General features: G+C 52.3%; 3 protein-coding genes and 1 non-coding gene across 4 annotated transcripts; 2 read left to right on the top strand and 2 right to left on the bottom strand.

The window, feature by feature from the left end:
• Positions 1–766: 766 nt before the first annotated feature.
• On the bottom strand, positions 767–2,727 carry PV09_04318 (uncharacterized protein; the record flags this gene model as incomplete). Its single annotated transcript, XM_016357643.1, has 2 exons — positions 767–1,818; positions 1,872–2,727. The coding sequence occupies 2 exons, from the start codon at positions 2,725–2,727 to the stop codon at positions 767–769; spliced, it is 1,908 nt and encodes a 635-aa protein (XP_016214435.1).
• Positions 2,728–3,998: 1,271 nt separating this feature from the next.
• Positions 3,999–10,986, top strand: PV09_04317 (uncharacterized protein). Its single transcript, XM_016357642.1, has 3 exons — positions 3,999–8,840; positions 8,892–9,158; positions 9,222–10,986. The coding sequence occupies exons 1-3, from the start codon at positions 4,710–4,712 to the stop codon at positions 9,894–9,896; spliced, it is 5,073 nt and encodes a 1,690-aa protein (XP_016214434.1). The 5' UTR covers positions 3,999–4,709; the 3' UTR covers positions 9,897–10,986.
• Positions 10,987–12,116: 1,130 nt separating this feature from the next.
• On the top strand, positions 12,117–12,213 carry PV09_04316. Its single transcript has one exon. It is a non-coding gene; the product is annotated as a tRNA-Trp (tRNA).
• Positions 12,214–16,244: 4,031 nt separating this feature from the next.
• Positions 16,245–19,069, bottom strand: PV09_04315 (uncharacterized protein). The gene is made up of 3 exons (XM_016357641.1): positions 18,416–19,069; positions 18,038–18,233; positions 16,245–17,984 (listed from the first exon to the last, which is right to left on the bottom strand). Exons 1-3 carry the CDS (start codon positions 18,645–18,647, stop codon positions 16,502–16,504), a joined length of 1,911 nt encoding a protein of 636 aa, XP_016214433.1. The 5' UTR covers positions 18,648–19,069; the 3' UTR covers positions 16,245–16,501.
• Between the last annotated feature and the right edge of the window lie 272 nt (positions 19,070–19,341).

The following is a 19,341-nucleotide window of genomic DNA, read 5'->3' as shown; positions in this document are numbered from 1 at the left end:
ATTTGTGCATTGCCGGTTAGCACACGATGACATCTCGATGTTGAGAAGATGCGGAATTGATGTCGTGCATGATAGATCGCAAAGAGCCTTGGATCGAAACGTCAGGGCTCAAATCCAGCTTGATCAGCATTGGCTCGATGGCCCCTCGCCCGATCGGAGATACCAAAGAGTCATTGTGTGGGATGTAAGTGTAATACGCATTGTACAAATCGGCGGCACGACAGACGTCATCCTTCGATTGGACACCATTTAGGCCCGGCTCTGGACACGAGCGGACACGTCGGAGCATAGCAAAGAGCTGAAAGCAAAGGGACGAGACAAAATTTACTTGCATGCCCCCGGTCTGTAAAGCGCGAACCATGTTCGTCGTCGATAGGCTCGCGGCGTGCGACGCGAATTTCGAGAGCAAATGCTCGAGGCGCATCGGGTTTGCCTATCTGTGTTGCATCATACTTGCCGAAGCCCCCGCAAGCCGAGCGCTGGGATCGGCGTCGAGTCGTCTACGGCAAAGTCACGGGCATCGCTCACGCATCCCGGCTGCCTGCTCGGGGTGTTTGAATAATCAGGAAGGGAAGGCACGAGAGGCGCATGGAAAGGCCAATGGCAGCGGCAACCGGGCCATGCAAGGATGACACCGCCGCGTCACGAAGACGGAGTGAAGTGATCTTTACACGTAAGGCATTCAAAAATGGGAGGATGAGCCCGGCCCCTTCTATCCGGCTTCGACGCCCCCGCTCGTCTGCGATGTCCCTCCTGCCCAGCCTTCTCAGTTCCCAGCTGGACGGACGGTTTCCTTCTTCCTCGACGAGGTCGCGTTAACGTAGTAACTGCTGTCGACGTGCACTCCGCCGAGCACGTCTATTAGGCTCTCGTCATACTCCGGCTGCACGTCCACGCCGTCCAACAAACCTAGGTAGTTCGTGATGTCCCTCCCGTCAAACTCCCTCGTCTCAAACCCGTTGCCCAGGAACGCGAACCTGTTCTGATCCCAGTACTCGATGTCGTAATCTTCGTAACGAGGCCGCCGGAGCAGCTCCAGGAAGCTGAGCCGGCTGCCCGGGTAGATGACAGCCTGGCCGTCGTTCTTGCCTTGCTTGAACCACGACCGGCACGGGCTTGTCCACGCGGTGCGCTGTAGGAAGAGGTCTGCATGCTGCCGGAACTGGTTGCTCAGGTCCATACGCGGCGTGAACGACTTGATGTTCTCGATTTGCGCTTTGCGGATGACATCAAACATGTACTGTGTCCAGTGCTCGATGAGGGGCATGAAACTGCCATGTCCCAAGGGCCCGTACGGACCGCAGAATGTGAAGTGATTCGGGAACGTGGGGATCGCTACGGAGAGGTACGACGAAATCCCGTCCTTCGTCCCCCACAGGTCCTTCAGCGACATGCCGGCGCCGTTTATGAATTCAAAGCGCGGGATCCACGTCGTGTCGAATCCCGTGGCGCAGATGATCACATCCACGTCGTGGTGGTTGCCTTCGTGATCGACGAAGCCACTAGCATCTATCCTGCTGATATCGTCCGTGAAGATCACCGCGTTATCCGCAATCAGCGCCTCAAGGTATCCCGGGGCAGGAGTAGGCCTTCTGCAGCCGGGGTTGAAATCCTTTGGGATGATCTTGTCGCACAAGCGCGCATCGTTCTTTAGCTTGCGGCGCATCTCGTTGAAACTGTATTCACGCGCTGCTCTTGCCTCCTCGCTGCCTTTGATGATGAACTTGAACCTTTGGTTGAGCTCGTTCTCAATCTGTTTGCGATACTCGAGGTACTTCTTCGGGTTGTCCCTGAGAAAGTCCAGCTGCTCTTGGGTATCTGTCAAGTTCATCAGTCCAGAAGTGCGGACATGCGTGGTTGACAATTCTCACATCTGAAGTTCGCACCATCCTCCCCCGCCCACCGCTGTGCGAAGCCAGCCGTAATCCAAATCGGGCTTCGCACCCAGTGATACAATTTCTGCACTTTTGGTTGTATGTTTGCTACAATCTGAACACCACTGCTGCCCGCTCCCACGACAGCGACTTTTTTCCCTTCGAGAGGGTAGCCCTCTTCATATGCGGCTGAATGCATAAGCTTCCCTTTGAAGTCATGCAAGCCTGGAATATCCGGCCATTTCCATTTGTTCAGCACTCCCCCAGCGTTGATGAAAAACTCGGCCTCGTCCTCGACAATCGCATCCGTATCCAGGTTTCGGATCTTGAACTTCCACACTGCGCTCTGGTTGTCCCACTGCACTCTTTCAATTCTATGCTTCAGCTTGACATATTTCTCGATGAAATTGTTCTCCTGCTCGATTTCCTTGAGATACGCCCAGATTTCTGGGGCAAAGGAATAGTAGTGACTCCAAAGCTTAATCTTCCAGCTAAACTGGTAATTAACGCTGGGGATGTCGCACGCGCAGCCTGGATATCGGTTCTCGAGCCAAGTGCCACCGATGTCTGCATTCTTCTCGTAGCACGTGATTTTCAGGTTCTGCATCTCCTGTTCAGCTGCTTTGAAAAAGTTCAGAGACGAGGCACCAGCTCCCATGAGGATGACTCGCATGTGCCGTTTGGTGCCATACGGCTGTTCGCGTATGGAGTAGCCTGACGCGTCCGCTTTGGGCGCAGGCGGGCCATCGTAGTTAAGTCCATCTACAGTCGTTAGCCCATTTGTAGACTGAGCGTGCGCAGTTGGGTGATCTATATGACCGTTCCCATTTGGAACGGCTGAATCGTGTGTCATAATGTCAACGCAATAACTAGGGGATTACGGAATGAAGATCAAGCGGGGAGAATAAAGTAGAAACGGAAGGACATGTGGTCTTGAGTTTGCCTTCTCGTATTTTCTCTGGATATTGTTTGCCAGTCTGAAGGCAGAGGCAATCCCGGCAAAATGGTTACAGCCCTTCCGGAGTAAGCTGGCCATGACGAAGGGGCATTCAAATAGTGAGCAGCCGAGCACAGTGCGGGGTCAATCCGCTGGTTGTACCTTGGTGGATACTTTGAGCGGGTGAGAAACAGCGAAATTCACCGAGGCGTCTCCATTGACATCAGCATGTTCTTATTATTAGTACTGCCTCTGTAGGGGAAAAAACGACAGATATCTGTGAGAAGACAGGTTTGGCACGTTATGCTCTCAAAACCGAGCAAGCAGGGGCTGGAACTGCTCCCTAAGTTCCGGTCCCTTGGACGGAGTCGCGTGGGCTTCGCGCACCTGCAGAAGCACTTTCAAACGCAGGAAGAATCTAGGACAAAGGTGTGAGACGAATGGAGTCAGCAATTCGGCTCCCCAGAAGGGCAGTGGTCGGATATCTCCTGACAGGTCGATGTTCGCATGGAGCAATAGGGTCATGGCCGAAGGCAAATCCAGTAGCAAGCGGGGTACCGTCCTTTCGCAGCTGACGTCGTCTTCGGTCGTGATTACGGCAGATGGAGGTAGGCGCAGTCTCATGCTCAGTCAAACACACTTGCAGAGGCGACGACGGTCACTAGATTTGACCGCGTAAGGCGAAGGAAAGTTGCTCGCGGAGATCACGTGCACTTCCTGCTGATGTGAGAAGGAGAGCACTGAGAACAACAACAATAAGAACAACGATTTGACAGGGCGGAGGAAGCTTCACAATCCGTGGTACGGATCTTTATGGCGATGATACGGGATCGGGTCGGCGACACCGAAAGGAAGAGAGCCGTGAAGGGGAGCGAAGGCGCGTGGTGACATGTACCGTGGCTTGCACGAACATTGCCGGGCTCCTTGATGAGCGAAACGCAGGTTGCTCCTGAGGAACTTCTCGGGCCAAAATTAGAGGACGGGTTCTGGTGCGTAGGGCTGAGCCTGCAGACGGCCGGAGTCGCCATCAATCGCCCGCCTGGCAGCGGAACAGGAGCAATGTCGGCTGGCGTTTCGTTCGAGTTGTGGCCTGGCACAGCACAAGGCGCAGAGTAAGCGGGCTCCACGGCATGGTAACTCATGCCATGGGCTGTAGCTGCCCTGACCTACATTTCGTCGTCGTCGCAAACCATTGCTTGCATAGACGAGACATCGAGCTTCTCTGTCAACCGACTGTCGGCTCGCCGTACTGCCTTCTCACCTCTGTCGCGGGTCGCCCTAGCGACGCTCAGTAAGACACCTCGCTGTCGACCCGTCCCCGCTTTCATTTCGCCTGTCTTGCAGCGTCGCATTGACCCGGACCCCAACGTTGAGCCAGTTCTCAAGTGCAAGATGCCCGCAGCCATACATAGGGGATAGAACAGCGCAGACCACTAACTTATACGCATTCATTTACATAGCCAAACCTGCGAAAGTATTGCACGCCATTGGCGCTTCGGCGGCGGCATCAACGTCTATCGGGGCCCCCCAAACTCTGTGTTGTCGTGCTGACCGGCTGTGCCAAGCTCCTACGCTGAGCCTACGCTACTCGCTCACCACCACAGCCTGGCACGCCGTTTTTCTGGCAAACACCTCCCACTTTCCCGCGCCTCATGGCCTAGAGACACCCCAGATGCTCGTCTTGCCCCTACGACGAGTCCGCACACCACTATATCCAGGCGCATGTTGCAAGTAAACCCCGCCCAGTCTGATCGCCGCACAGTCGCTTTCGCGCCGTCGAGATCACGACAAAACACCCGCGGCTTTGCCGGGACTCGATGACAGAACCAGACACAAGAGCAAACGCTCTCCGCACACCAATTATCTGCTGTCGCCTTCTCTTCCCATGATCTCCCGCCATGTCGTATCCGCAGCAGAACTACGGTCAGCATCCGTACGGCTACCAGCCGGCGCACCATGAACGTAATAGCAGTCGCATAAGCTACATCCAAGGCGATGACGGCGCCAACCTCTACGGAGCGACAAATGGCGCCCAGCAAGACGAATACGCGGTTGGTCTGCCTCATCGCGTCTCGAGCGCCGCCGCGAGGCAGCAAAGCGAGCTCTTCTACGACAGCGCACTACCACCCGCCCCGCCGCTGAGGAGTAACTCGGGTAACGTCAACACCTCGTACAACCCGGCTGCCTTCTCGCCCACGATACAACAAAGCCATTACGGCGCGGGTCCGTCAAGCCCGGGGATAATTCGATCACCGACCTTCTCAGCTCAACAACGCCCCTATAATCCCGCCGACTATGCAGAAAATCTGCTTGATCGCACTGCAAGCTCCGCTGGCTACCAGCATGGTTTCTCGCCTGGTTATCCGACAACTGCCAACCCCCAGGCTAGCATGCCGGCGATGCCTTCTCCGGGCCTCTATCAACCTCATCATTCGTATCAGACGTACACACAGCCTCATAGACCAACCGTCTCCACAGCCGCGCAGTACTCCCCCAACTCCTCCCAGCGCAGTCATTATACCCCACCTCAGCCGCCGCCTTTGCCTTCGATACCGAGCGGCGAGTCTCCCTCCGCCGATTGGGGCCACATCCCCCAGCCTCAGTCAACCTCCTACTCCTCCGCTGAGGACCCCATCCGCTACTCATCGTTTCGATCTCGATACAGCGAACCTGACACCTTGACAACTGCTGGCTATGCTTCGACATCTGTCTCACCACCACCCGCCTACGGCGGCAGTGGAACCCGCTCGAGAGGCAGCTCGGCCTCACATTCCCTCCCACCTACTCCAGGACCGCCTCCACCCCCGCATGGTACTCTCACACAGCACCGTTCCGCGGAGTATGTACAAGGCCGTCCTCTACCGCGCGTACCTTCCGATGCATCTTCATCGCAAATCAGCTACTTCTCATCACATGGACCTTCGAGATATGACAGTCGCTTGGCTGAGGGACTGAGTGCTCAGCAAGACTTGGAGAATGAGATCTCTGGAATGCTCATCTCGCAAAGTCCGAGGATCGAAGTCAACAATCAGGCCATAAATGGAACGTACAGTGACGAGGACACCGACCCGGAGGCTACCGCTGGCGTTGAAGCCATGCGTGAAGCGGAGCGGCAAGAGCAGGCCGATGCGGCGCGACGCTCAAGTGGGCAGAGAGGAAGCTTTGGATGGCATCCTGTAGCACCAGCACCAGAACAAGCTGCTCCTGTCGAACCGCCATACCCTTCGGACAGCGACAGCGACATTCCCTACGCAGATCTGAGCTCCATGGGTGGTGGCTTTGACGCGCACATGTCTTATGGCGTTGATACGAACAGCTTACTTGTTCGCCAAAGTTCCACAAGCGATGCACACAGTAGGAGCCAGCCTATCTCTTCGTCCGGAAGCATGCGGCGCTCTGGTACACACAGCGAGACGGAATTGCCGTACGACGATTACGGAAACCAAATCCACCCGTTTCCGTCCTTCTCCGCCGCAAGGGTCGATGCTGTAGGTACTGGTGGCTTGTCGGATCCAACTCAGTTTCGCAGTCGACGAGATAGCTATGATGAGGGCGATGACTTGGGAATGCAGGACTTGAGTTATCCGGCTGGAGGTGAACCACCAGATATGTTTTATCACCCCGGAATAACGAATCGCCCTCTTCCTCCTCCGCCAGCGAACGAAGTGCAACATGCACGTGGAAGCTCATTCGGAGGCAGCTCTGGCAGTGTTCCTTATCCAACGGGCTGGAGGAACTCGTCACAGGTTGAATTACCAAGACAGCCTCCGTACTCGACTGGCAATAACTATTATCAATCGCCCGTCACTGGTCCCGGACGGCATACCTCGCTCATCAGCCACACGAACACGCCTCAGACTCTGGCGCCAATGCGCGCAAAAACTGATGCTGAAGAACGTAGAAGAAGGGATCAACGGCTCTCTGGGCAGTACGGGGTGGATAGCAGCGCTCCGCCGTCGGCTGGTGCAAGTGCAGTTGCACTGGACCTTCCAACCTTGGAGAGGAAATTCAATCCTTCCAAGTTGCGCAGCCGAGATTACGATCGATGCCAGGAACCTTGGGCATTGAGTTCTCTTGTGGCATGGCTGAAAGCTATGGTAGAAGGTGAACAGTACCTAAAGAAGCAGCCGCTCATAGATGCGCTTGTCGGACTATTCGAGTACAAAGTCCCGACGATGAAGAGCGCGGATGCAGAGACATTAAGCGCGAATATCATTGAAGAATTGCAAGTCGGAGGAATCCTGAAGCCGGAGGAGGAGTGGTTCGTATTCACAGATACATTCATTAGCGGTGTTGTGTACCAACTCACTGGTGTCGGTTGTTATGCGCCCAGGGTACATACGAACAATAGCATGCTGAGATGCTACTCACATCACTGCCAGCGCATGGAAAAGAAGATTGACCTTTCGTCTCAACCGGGACTGAAGCCAGATGAGGACTGGGCGACGTACTACAAGCTCACCAAGGAAGATTTGGAAGGCCACGACAAGAAAGAAATTGAACGCCAAAATATTCTGCACGAGCTCGTACAGAAGGAGGAGAATTACTTACATGAATTGGACGTTCTACGCCAGCTGTATCGCGACAAACTAAAAACGGCGGCACTTCTGTCTCCAAAGAAGGTTGACTCCTTCCTAAATCAGGTCTTCGGCAAGGTTGACATGGTTAAACGTGCAAACGAAGAACACCTGCTACCGCAGATGAAGTATCGTCAGAAAGAACAGGGTCCCTGGGTTGTGGGTTTCAGTGACATTCTGCGAGAGTGGATTCGTAAAGCCAAAGTCGCCTATATCGAGTATGCGTCCAGCTATCCCAATGCAGTGTACAAGGTTCGACAGGAGATGGAACGCAACATGCTCTTCCGCACGTTCTTGGAGAAGACTCAGGCAGATCCACGATCGAGACGTTTGGGCTGGGATCACTATCTTAAAGTCCCAATCACGCGCCTACAGCAGGTGGGCCTGCTTCTTGACACCGTCATGAGGAGGTCGATGCAAGAGAACGAAGAGAAGCGGAATCTGGCCTTGGCCATTGAGGAGATTAAGAGTGTAACTCACGAGTGCGATGCACGCGTCGGAGAAGGACAGCGGAAGGCAGAGTTGATCGATATGCAGTACAAACTTAAGCTACGGCCGGGTATGGAAGGTCGGGTCGAGCTGAATCTGGACCACCTAGGTCGCCAGCTCGTGCACAAGGGCGACGTACTCAGGATCGGAGGCACCAGGTTCAACTGGGTCGAGACGCACGCCATCTTATTTGACCACTACCTAGTGCTAGCGAAGACAACGCGCGAACGGAGTCCACATGACTCAAGCACATATGAGCGTTATGACGTCTCGCGCTTCCCAATTCCTATGGATCTGCTAGTGCTTGAGAGCAGGGACGACTCGCCGGTCATTCGATCTTCTCTCACTGGTAGAGCGGGCGTCGCGAAAATCCAGGCTGCGGATCCGAAAGCGACCAAGACTACACAAGGAAGCCCTGCGCCAGGGCAGCTTCAGCACAGCAATACGTCAACATCGCTCAACTCACTCACGACCACAAAGTCGAACGCGTCCGGAGCTCCAACGGTAACCTCACTCGATACGGGTAAAGACACCGACAGAATCCTGTATCCTTTCCGGTTGAAGCATCTAGGGCAGGAGACATATACTTTGTATGCTTTCTCCGAGCAGGCTCGCGAAGATTGGTGCAACAAGATCATCGAGGCAAAAACAAAGCATGCTGCCGCCCTGTTTGCGCAGAATGCCGAGCCTTTTAAGCTACGCGTGATTGCCGATTCAGCATTCGCGTATGAGGGGCCTATAACAGGTCAGAAAAGCATCACGATCAAGGGCACTCCTCTAGATCGTGCCATACGCGAGGTTGAGAAGATGTATGCAAACACCGGGCGGCCCGGCCCAGTTTGCCGTGCTAGAGTGAATTGTGCAACATCGTTCCAGCAACCATATGGAAAGCAGATGGTTGCTGTAGGTACTGACTTTGGGGTGTACATTTCTGAGATGGACAACCCCCGTGGTTGGCAACGGGTGAGTATTTGATGCTTTCCGATCGATACGAGAACTTAACCGCGTCCACAGGTCATCAGCAACCCGAAAGTGACCCAGATAGCCGTCCTCGAGGAATTTTCTCTCTTCTTGTTGATCTCCGATAAATCTCTCATAGCTTATCACCTCGACGTTATATGTCCCGTCGGTGGAGTTCCTCCATCCAATGACAATTCGCGCCGCGCGCCTCAGAAACTCTCGGGATCTCGCGATGTTGGCTTCTTCAACACGGGTCGGATGAAAGACCGTACGCTTGTGTTCTACAAAAAGCGTGACGTGGGTGTGAGCAGCACTTTCAAGGTACTAGCAGTATGTGATCCGAATCTTGGTGCACAATGCTGATTACTTTTGCGTTGCTGACAGGTGCTTGAGCCCGTGTTTCAGAAGAGCACCGAGAAAAAGAATCGTTTTGCCAGCGCGCTCACAGCCAAGTCCGGTAAAACCGAGTTTTTCAGAGACTTCGACGAGTTCTACATCGGCACTGAGTGCATGGGCATGAACATGTTTCATTCGACGCTAGCGATTTCGACACAGAAGGGCTTCGAGGTTATGACACTCGACAAGAAGCAGCCCGTTTCGATTCCAGACCTCGAACAACCACACGTGTTAGCCATAGCGCAGAAACTGCAAGGTCAGAAGCCTTTGGGCATGTTCCGTCTGTCGGACCAGGAGTTCCTCTGCGTCTACGAGGAGTGCGCCGTGTACGTGAACAAACACGGGGATATCTCTCGGTCGGTGATCATGGGCTTCGTGGGTAAGGCAAAGGCGGCGGCCATGTACGACAAATTTGTTCTGTTATTCGACAATGATTTCGTCGAAGTGCGTAACGCACAGAACGGGCGTTTGCGACAAGTGATATGGGGTCGGGATGTGAAATGCCTCGACGACGCGCAAGGCGGCGTCGCCGCGCAGAGTGTAGGAACAGGGCAAGCTGGCAGTACCCCTGGCCGGACTGTGAAGTTGAGCATGCAGCATCCTGAGGTTGAGAGGGTGCAGATTGTGGTCGAGCTGGTCGTCAACGAGGGACTGAAGGAGTAGAGATTGGCAACTAGGCGTTACAGCAACGTCGTAGATGGAAAGCTAATCCAAAACTTAAAGGTAGAGAGTATTTGGATGGAAAACAACGATTCTCAGTCGTTTTCCAAGACCCCCTCGACTGCGTAGAGGGATTTTGGTGTTATGATGTACACTGCGTTGGATGGCGGGAGGCTCAACATCTCGAATCTTCCTTTCTGATGGAAGAATACATCATTTTCTTGGAGTTTGTGGAAAAAATTGGTGGGGTAAGGAGGAACTGGGAACGACAAGGGGGGCCTTTGGAACGATATGATACCTCTGCCAGTTCACGGCTCCGGCTCCCGGGCGCACACAGTATAGGTGTATGAAGCGGCATAATCCGCAAACATTTATGTTTGCCCCATCTCGTCTTCTATGTGACGAAAATGTTGAGTCGACAGTGGACTTACTTTTTAGCTGAGTTCACGAAGCTAACTTCAAGTACGACGAACCCGGCCCGTTCGCGAGTTCCCAACTCCGCACGTTTAGACGAATCTCGTTGGTTCACCCATCCCGCACGCAATAAATCACGTGATAATTATCGAGCAAGAAAAGGAGACTGGGTGTGGATATTGGACTACGGTGGCTGGAATCCTACGAACCTTGCGTGTTGTGGACAGGTGGGAGGTGCTCGAGAGACTGAAAATGTTTGAGATAAACTACAGGATGCTATCTTCCTATTTGTATCTTTATTTTTATTTTCTAGATCCCCTTGATTGACCCCAAGCTTGCACTATCCTCCATAGAACTCAGACTCTTACATTGGCCTTGCAGAACGCGCATCAATCCTGGGAATTTGGAAAGAAGCAACACTGCTAGACGTTGCGGATTTGTCCTGGACGAAGTGGGCGATGTCTCCCTTGATGCGGCACTGTCGTCTGTTTTGCCACACGGCTGGTGCTCATGTGAGCGGTGGAACTATATAAAAGAATCGTCGCCGCGAGAGCTTTGGAGGACCTTGGTAGCTAATATCGGGTCAAAAGGCCCACGAGGCGCGGAGTGGTCCTCGAATAGAAGCAAAGATTCATGAACTTTAATCCTCGCGGGCTGAAGTGCACAATTCGCAGCACCATTGTCAAAGAACGGGTTGCCCGAATTCGGTTTATCATCTGAAGATTCCGTATAATATGGATAAGGAAGCTCAATCGGGGCTCACAACTGACAAGCCAACTGCCGTTGAAGGACCAGGTCTGCAGCTTTTGGTAGCTGCAGTGTACCTGTGATCTTGCATGAGCATCGTGATGAAATCCAGTCGACGTATTACAAACCTAATGGCGAACGTTGCATTGACGGGACGATGGGTGGCAATGCACTACAAGAAAAGAGAAATAAAAACCCCAGACCTGATCAGCTAATGATTTGAGCTCAATCAGGAAACAGTGGCAGCCGTAGAATACAAATTGCTAGGCAAAATGCAATCATATGTCCAGATCTGATCGCTGAATGCACTCACGACCAATCCCTTTCAGTTGCGACGTACGTAACTTTTCTCGAGCTCTGCCTTGCTACTCACTGCAACTTTTTTTTTTTACTCAGCGATGGAAATCATCGACGCAGTGTTTCGTAGATTCGGACCCAGCTTCTGCAAAATGAGCAGCAAAGGGAAATTCGTATTCTCACCTTAGACGGTGTCCATTGTTGTGTCCAAAATGCGTGTGCATATCTCAAGTGAACCTTATCGCTTTTCTCATCTCTATTTTCCTGCATTTCTCCTCCTGGACCAGCGTTCGAATATGTGACAGTAGTAATGATTACCGGCACGGTCCGGGAGATCCCTAGTCCCCTCAATAGTGGAGGAGATGACTACAAATGGCTCACCTTCTAGGACGGAGAAAACCCGAAGCCATAGAGCCCGGTTCGCTCGTGTGCGTATTGGAGAATCAGATGTGATGGAAATCTCCAGGAGAGACTCACGACAGGGAAGTGGTGAAGGGACGAGAAGGCTTCGCGAAAGTTGGTTCTCGTTACTGCTGTGAGGCTCAGGAAACTAAGGGCTTCTAGCATATCCGTTCCTACGTCGTCCAATATAATATTACGCCGCTGTTGTGGTATCGACATACGGTTGTAGAGAAAGGGGAGGTTAGCGCTAAGCAGAGTTGGGAGAGAAACAAAGCACAGTTATATCATCGTGTCGTGTAATTTGCGATGTAATATATATATGCATTTTGGTATTCCCCTGAAACAAAAAGGGGCACAAATCGTGGAGCATTGGCGCAATGGTAGCGCGTCAGATTCCAGAGAAGTACTTCGGTACTTCGGGATATCCTGAAGGTTAGCGGTTCAACTCCGCTATGCTTCACACGCCTCATTTTTTTTTCTGCTTTTGGTTTTCATCTCAGACTCCCACAAACCTTACCTTGTTGGGTATCCCGACACTGTCTATAAACTCAGCAAGCAAATCTGTTAGCGTGTGTGGACTCTAGCTAAGTTGGCTAGCATAGCCTCGTCATTTTGCGCGATCCTCTGTCATATAGGGTGATAGCGCGACTGCACCGGTGGATGATCGTAAGTGGCAACACAAAACATTGGTCTTTTTTGTGTCATGACCATACATCTTATTCCAAACTCATAAAATTAAATTATATGACAGCCTGAGCCCAGAAAATAGAGGCGCAGCCTTGTTACTTTATGACAAAATTAAAGTGCATGGTCTTATGTCTCTGGCGTTCTTGTTTCTTGATTTGCAACTGAGCTAGGTATAGAGAAGCAAGAAAATGTCTCAAGAGAGACAGTCATCTATCTAATCATAATGGTTTCTCTTTGATGAACAGGCGGGGAAAACTACTAACTATCATGGTGCGGAATGTGCTTTGAGGCGAGAAATTCCCAAACCGATGCCCAGGGTAAGAGACGCTCATAAATGGTTCTGTATACATCCGACGACATTTATTAAACTACACTTATAAGTACTCTAGAAGCATTATGAAATAATGATCCAAAATCATCAAGTGCGCTTGCTTTTCAGGACTGTTTTTACAAACGTTACGGTTGACTGGAACGAAATGTGGACCAAGCTCGTGAACTTAATTGCCTGATCCGCTTGAGCCTCAGGACTCTAAGTTGATTTGCAACACACTGGCGACACCACTCCGATCTGACTAGCTTAGTCATTTCGCAGTGCCTTGGGACACTCATATCTGTGAGTTCTCCAGGTCCTAATTCCATGTTTCGCGCTTACTGCGCATCGATACTGACTCGGTTCCTGCGAGAACTAGAATTATCATATTACATAGCTAGAAAATCCTCTTTATGAGCAAAAGCTATTCACGATGGAAGAATCTCTAGACTGGCATTCGCTCCAGGCATTTATTTGAGGGGACAGCTTTCACCAGCCTTTGGCGATATTCCAAAAGCGTTTATCAGACAAAGAGAAACTTGAATTCGAAAAAACATCGACAAAAGACGTACACGCTCAGCTTCAAAGAATTCAGAGACGCGATGTTGCAGAAATATGTACTCAGGATTTTAAGCCCTTGGCAGGATTTCTTTAGGCTATGTCCCAGCTTGAACAAGCAGTAAAGATTCTGGGAGTAGAAGCAAACGTGCTGGCATATATGGGGACCTATGAAGCATGCTTTTTCATGTAAATCTCAGCAACACTTAATCATAGCTAGTTACCTTATTTTCAACCTCATAAAACAGGTCAGCAACGAGAAGACCGATGTTCAAGATCACTTGCTTGATGCATATCAAGAGATTGGTGAGAAACTCGTCCACCTGAAACAGTACATTCGCCACCTTGAACAAAACCCGGAATGGGCTGGAATCATCGGTCTTGTTTACAGCGATTTGCTTGAGTTTCATGAACAGACTTTCAGAATATGCAGAGGCAAAGGTATTTCTGACCCTCTTCTTCTAGTATTAACAAACTTAGTATGCACAGGGCATTGGACACAAATCTTTCGGTCACAGTGGACCGATTTTAAGCATCTTTTTAAAAAATGTACTATCACGTTTGGAGCAACATAACCTATTTCTTCAATCTTACATCAAAACATCGTCTCGCAACCACGAGCAGAATCGGACCAACGTAAACTATGAACAAATTTTGCTACATAAGTTCCATACGCGGATATTGATCAAGGATTTAAGCAATATAATAGACCGTTTGAGTGCACGGCCGGAGAATGCTCAGAGAAGAACATTGGCTACATGACAGGAAAAGACCTCGAAGAGCACACAAGAGTTGTCCACTCCGAGACTAGCTATTTATCTGAGACCTTTTCAATACCTAAGAAGGCACCAAAGACCTATGAAAGCGTTTGCAACCAACGGAATACGGGATATATGAGAAAGTAGAAAGCTCTGAGAGCGCACTCACCAATTCATGCAGGCGAAAGACCGTTTCATTGCCCGGTATGTGGCAAGCGTTTCACCACATCTAACGACTGCACACGCCATGAAAAGTTGCATGCTGAGGCGCTGAAGAATCCAACATGCAATTTAATGAGCACATGATCGTATAATGGAACGCGAAAGTAGGAAATCCCGGCTCTGATGTCGCTGGAGCGTGAAAAAATTGTCAGTTGAAATTACCAGTCAATCTGGTCAAACTCCAGCAAAGCGACCACATTGAGCGTGTTATAAGAATGACCTCAGTTTGTTCCACAATCGGCGGTTAACAAGCTCAATGCAATAGAGATTGTACTGGCACACCATAGCCATGGAATTCCATTAATTATGTGTGTGCCTACATTGCTTTCTTCGTGAAAGCCGTCGAAATGCAACAAAACTTTTTTTTTGGAACAATTTCAATCAAATTTAGTTCATATGTATAGTATAAAAGCTCAGCGTGACACTAAAACTCTGCATTTCTAATGGGATACCCGTTACGGCTCTGGAGTCACCGGCTTCCCTTTCTTTCTTCCAGATCATGCCATATTTGGGGCAGAACAGCAGGAGAAGAAGCCACAGCACCACAAAGCAGGGAACGGAAGCGACTCGATCGAACCATAAGCGCTGAACTGATGTTCGGGCCAGCCGGCAAGTGTGCATTTAAGAGATTCTTGGCTTCGCCCGATCAAAAGCTGATCATGGCTACTGGACTCCAACACCACGGTGAGGTGATCTCTTGTCGTTGGAGGGTCCCCCTCTTGCAAAATGAATGCCATCGCTACGAGTACTGACCGCGATGAAGCAAACGCCTAAAGCGATCGTGAGTTACAAGGAAAGCGAAAGCACCATTCTTCCCATGCTTCGTTTCTCCCTTCCCTCTTCGCTGCTGCCGCCACAAGTGATGACCACGATGAAGCAAAACGCCTAAAGCAGTCGCAATCACAAAAGTGAGCAACAGCCACGCTTCTCTCTCTCTCTGTCTCCCCCTTCGCTGCTGCCCTCACGAGTGATGACCGCGATGAAGCAAAACGCTTAAAGCGATCGCAATCACAGAAGTGAGCGAGAGCCACCCCTTTCGACCCTTCTCTCTCTCTCCCTTGCCGCTGCGTCACAAGTGATGACCGCGACGAGGTAGTTGACAAAACAAAAAAAAAAAAAATAATTAACGCTCAAAAGCGACCGCGATCACGAAAGCGAGCGAGACCCGTCCCGTCGCCGCCGTCCAAAATGGCGTCCCGTATAGGAAAAGGAACAAGTACGAGGCCTGGCGAGAAAGCGTCTCACCACCAGCTCGGCTCGCGCTCGCTCAGAAGCGCCTGCTGCCTCGCTCGGAAGTGCCCGTACGCAACGCTTCCCTCCCACGTCCCGCTGCTGTCTCTCACGCCGCACCTTCGGGAAGCCAGCGCGGCCTTCCAGGCCCTGCCGTAGCTGTTGTCCCTCGACGCCAGCCCTTCGACAGGCGAAGGGGCGGCGGCGGCGGCGGCGTCTTCAAGGCACGAGAGGGCCGCTTTGCCCTTGTCTGCCGCCGCGGCGGTTTTTCTCCGGCTGCTGAGGCAGTTGCCCATTCTTTGCACGTTCAGCCTTTCGCTCAGGATCTTCGAAACGGAACCTTTGGAAGAAGGGTTTTCTTTTCTCCTCACCTTTTTTGAAAGTTGTGTAGAAAAGCTGCTGATGAGCAGAAGAAAAAAAGGCTTGACGATGAGATGTTGAGGAGACAGGATACGCGCCCAGGAAACGTGTGCGTGGCGTCTTCCTGGGGGATCTTAAACCGTCTCGGGCTCTTTGTTCTCTGGTCTCGATCGCTCTCGATCCCTCCGGGTCCGAAAGCAGGACCTGCTTGTTTTGCTGTGCTCGAGCAGATTGTGCGCGTTTGGTTTCATACACCAGGCAAAAGCAGAACTCGAACTGCGTCTCTGGTGGCTGTATTGTGTTGCTTGGAGAAGGAAATGAAAGGGAAAAGAGGGAAGGGCGAGAAAGAATGACAGAGAACATCTAGGGACGAAGCCGTTCATGTCGAACTTATGGTCGTGACATACAAAATAGGGAGAATGTTTTGGTGGAAACGTTGCATCCAGTGTGGAAAATCCCGCACTTATGTGGACCGTTACACAAGTTTGGTGCGTAAAAGTTCGTCATATTCATGCCTGAATGATATTCTTCTTTTACTAAAACATGCCTTTGTGATGCTAGCTCTCGTAGGCCTCGTGAACAGACGAGGCAATTACCGTGTTCAAGTCCATCAGCCTTGTCCTTTATTTGTAATGGCCACCATACCCTCCCTTGCCAATACCCAAGTTCTCCAGAATCTTTGGGAAGTTTGGCGTGCCGAAACCAGTCACAGCGTCCCAGCCTTCTGCTGCGGGAAAGCCTGACACGTTGCAGCCAATCGAGCTGCCCGAAGTGACATCATTAAATGCCGCGTAGCCTCCGCCGTAGAGCCAAGGGTTCAGGAAGCCCATGGTAGGCCTTCCAGCGGCAAGGAGCGCGTCGTTAACGAGAGCTATGACGGAAGAGAATCCTGGTGTGGAGGCCGAGGTTCCGTCGACGGGAATGACCGAGCTGTTGTAAACCACGCTGTAGTTGACACCCTGAGCGGCAACATCTGGGTAGGCGCGACCAGCTGGGTTAAACAGACCGGCATACTGAGGGAAGTTGTTGTTCTCTTTCAGATACTTCGAAACGGCTTCCTTCTGGTACTCTGGTGCTGGGAACAGATCGCTGAAGCCGCCACCACTGGCGAAGGGGGTCTTGAAACGACCGTCATACGCAGCGACCTCTGGATCGAACTTGTAAGTCGCACCGACGGTGGTCACATACGGGCAAGACGACGGAAACTCTGGCAAGAACTTCCTGGCATATGGCGGATCGTTGGAGAAGCAGTTGCCGTCAGGTCCAACACCATCATCACCTGAAGCAAAGAAGAGCGAGATGCCACGGGCTCCGAGCTGCGCGAAGGACTCACACACGCGCTTAGCATAGTCCGGCGACACGGTCTGCTCGTCATCGGCGTAGCTGGTACTGACAACGTATGGGATCTCGTCGTCATCGAGGTTGAGCATGTACTGAACCCAGTCGAGGTATGGTTCGTTTGTGTTCGTCGGTGTGTAGTTGTCCGGCTTGAAGCCTGGCTGAGAGCCGCCAGTGCTATATGTGATCAAAGGGGTGGGCCAGGCACAGCCAAGCATCGTCTGCACGTCAAGGGCGCCCTCTACGCCGATGTCGTTTTCAATATCGTAAGCAGTCAGGGTCTGAGACAGAGTGCCGTTGTTTATTGAGACCTGTTTGAATTCGTCTGCAGCGGCAACAGCTTCCGGACGAAACTGCTGAAGATAGAGCTTCAAGTCGGAACGAATGTTGAGTTCGCCGAGATAGTTGGCCAGCGACATTCTGTTCTTATCGGTGGCTTGAGGTTTGTAGTCAAGTGTACCGTAAAGGCTGCGAAGACAACCCGGAGTCACCAGTGTGGTGTTGCATTCTGTCGGACCAGAGCCGCTGCCGGAAGGTTGGGTAGAGGCGGCAATAGAGCTTGAGACATCCTCGTGATTGATGGACGAATAATGCTCGAACCTGGACTTGGATTCGGGAGACTTCCTCAGCGGCCGGAGAAAAGAGTTTGTTGGCTCAATGACGTCGATGTGCGAATGGAGGTACTCGGGCAAGGACCATTCAGGAGTGCGAACCAGCCAAGCGCCGTTCTCTTCATGCTCGAAAATGGAGTATTCGGTGTTGAGGAGCCTGACAGAACGTTTAGTTAATCAGTGCGGCAGTGATCTTTTCGCACAGCGTACCTGTTGGCCTGGTGAACGGGAACATGGACCGAAATCCAGTCACCTGCCCGGTTGAACGACAAGCTGTCCGGGCTGATGCCATTCTCCACCAGCCAGGAGGTAACAAGCTCTACGGTCTCATCGGACGGTCGAACCAAGTCATGAACCTCCACGGCCGAGAGGTGGTCGCCGTAACGTTCATGCTTGGGGTCGGACACTAGAGCGGGTTTGGTCAGCAAAGCAAGGAAAAAGGGCGGTGGAGGAGGAGGAGGTGGTGGTGGTGGTGACGATGGAATGCCCGCTTAATGGGTGGTGACGAAGATGATTTCATTGGTGGACCAACGGATCGGCTGCGAGCAAGGCCACGAGCAGGGGGAAGGGAGGGTTCTCCGCGCGTACCTTGGTTGAGATGCTGCAGCAGATCGTCAATCTTGCTCTGCTTCAGACCAATTTGCATTTCCAAGACATGGTCTGGCGGGGCAGCTCCATGCCTGTGCCACTTCCTTGGAGCGTTGTGGAAGCTCTTGACAGAGTACTGGCGTCTGTTCAGCTTCTCAATGGGCGAGGCGAGGACTGCGGAGGAGAGCAGCAGCACAGACGAGACAAGCGAGGCAAACGAAGAGGGAGCCATGATTGGATCGATGACAACACACCCTGACGATGTGCAGCGGCAGCGGCAGCGGCAGCGGTAGCAGCAAACTCAGCGGCAGCCACTGAAGACAGTTGAAGGGTGAGCTGGAGTGCTTGCTGCGAGGACGAGAAGGAGAGGGACGTGCCGGTGATTGGCAAGCGTACACAATTTATCGGCCAGAGGCTTGATTATTGCACGTCGACTTTCGGGCAAGGAATCACGCCTAGCAACGGCACGCGGGCCACGCTGGTCCAGGATTCATCTCTCTTGCCTGCACATCGACGAAGGGTTCCTGCGCCCGACGAGCTGCACGAACCGGCGGCGCATGCAACTTCAGTCACAATTCCCGGGCGCCGTTTGGGGCATGATCTGCAGCTCGAGGTCATGACAGTCCTCTTTCAGACCGCCCTGAAGCGCGGGCCCCGACGAGGATTCGACGATCGGCACCTAGCGTCGAGAGATAGGAGCGCAAGACGGAGGATACGAATGAGCCAGACGCTCGGGAGGACGGTAGAGGGAGAAGCGGATGCGACCATCACCAGGCGAGGGTGTGGAAAAATTGCCGGGGAAGGCATGTGGTTGTGTACGGAGCGGCGAGGACGTCGCTTGCGTTGCGGAGCGTTGCGTAGCGCAGGCCCGATCATCACAGCTGAAGTCGACGTCTTTGATTGCAGCCCGTCTCCGAACTGCTGAT

The sequence above is a fragment of the Verruconis gallopava genome (assembly GCF_000836295.1).
Source record: "Verruconis gallopava strain CBS 43764 unplaced genomic scaffold supercont1.12, whole genome shotgun sequence".
Taxonomy (NCBI): domain Eukaryota; kingdom Fungi; phylum Ascomycota; class Dothideomycetes; order Venturiales; family Sympoventuriaceae; genus Verruconis; species Verruconis gallopava.
Note: the sequence above shows the minus strand (reverse complement) of the source record. Positions and strands in the feature narration are given on the sequence as shown.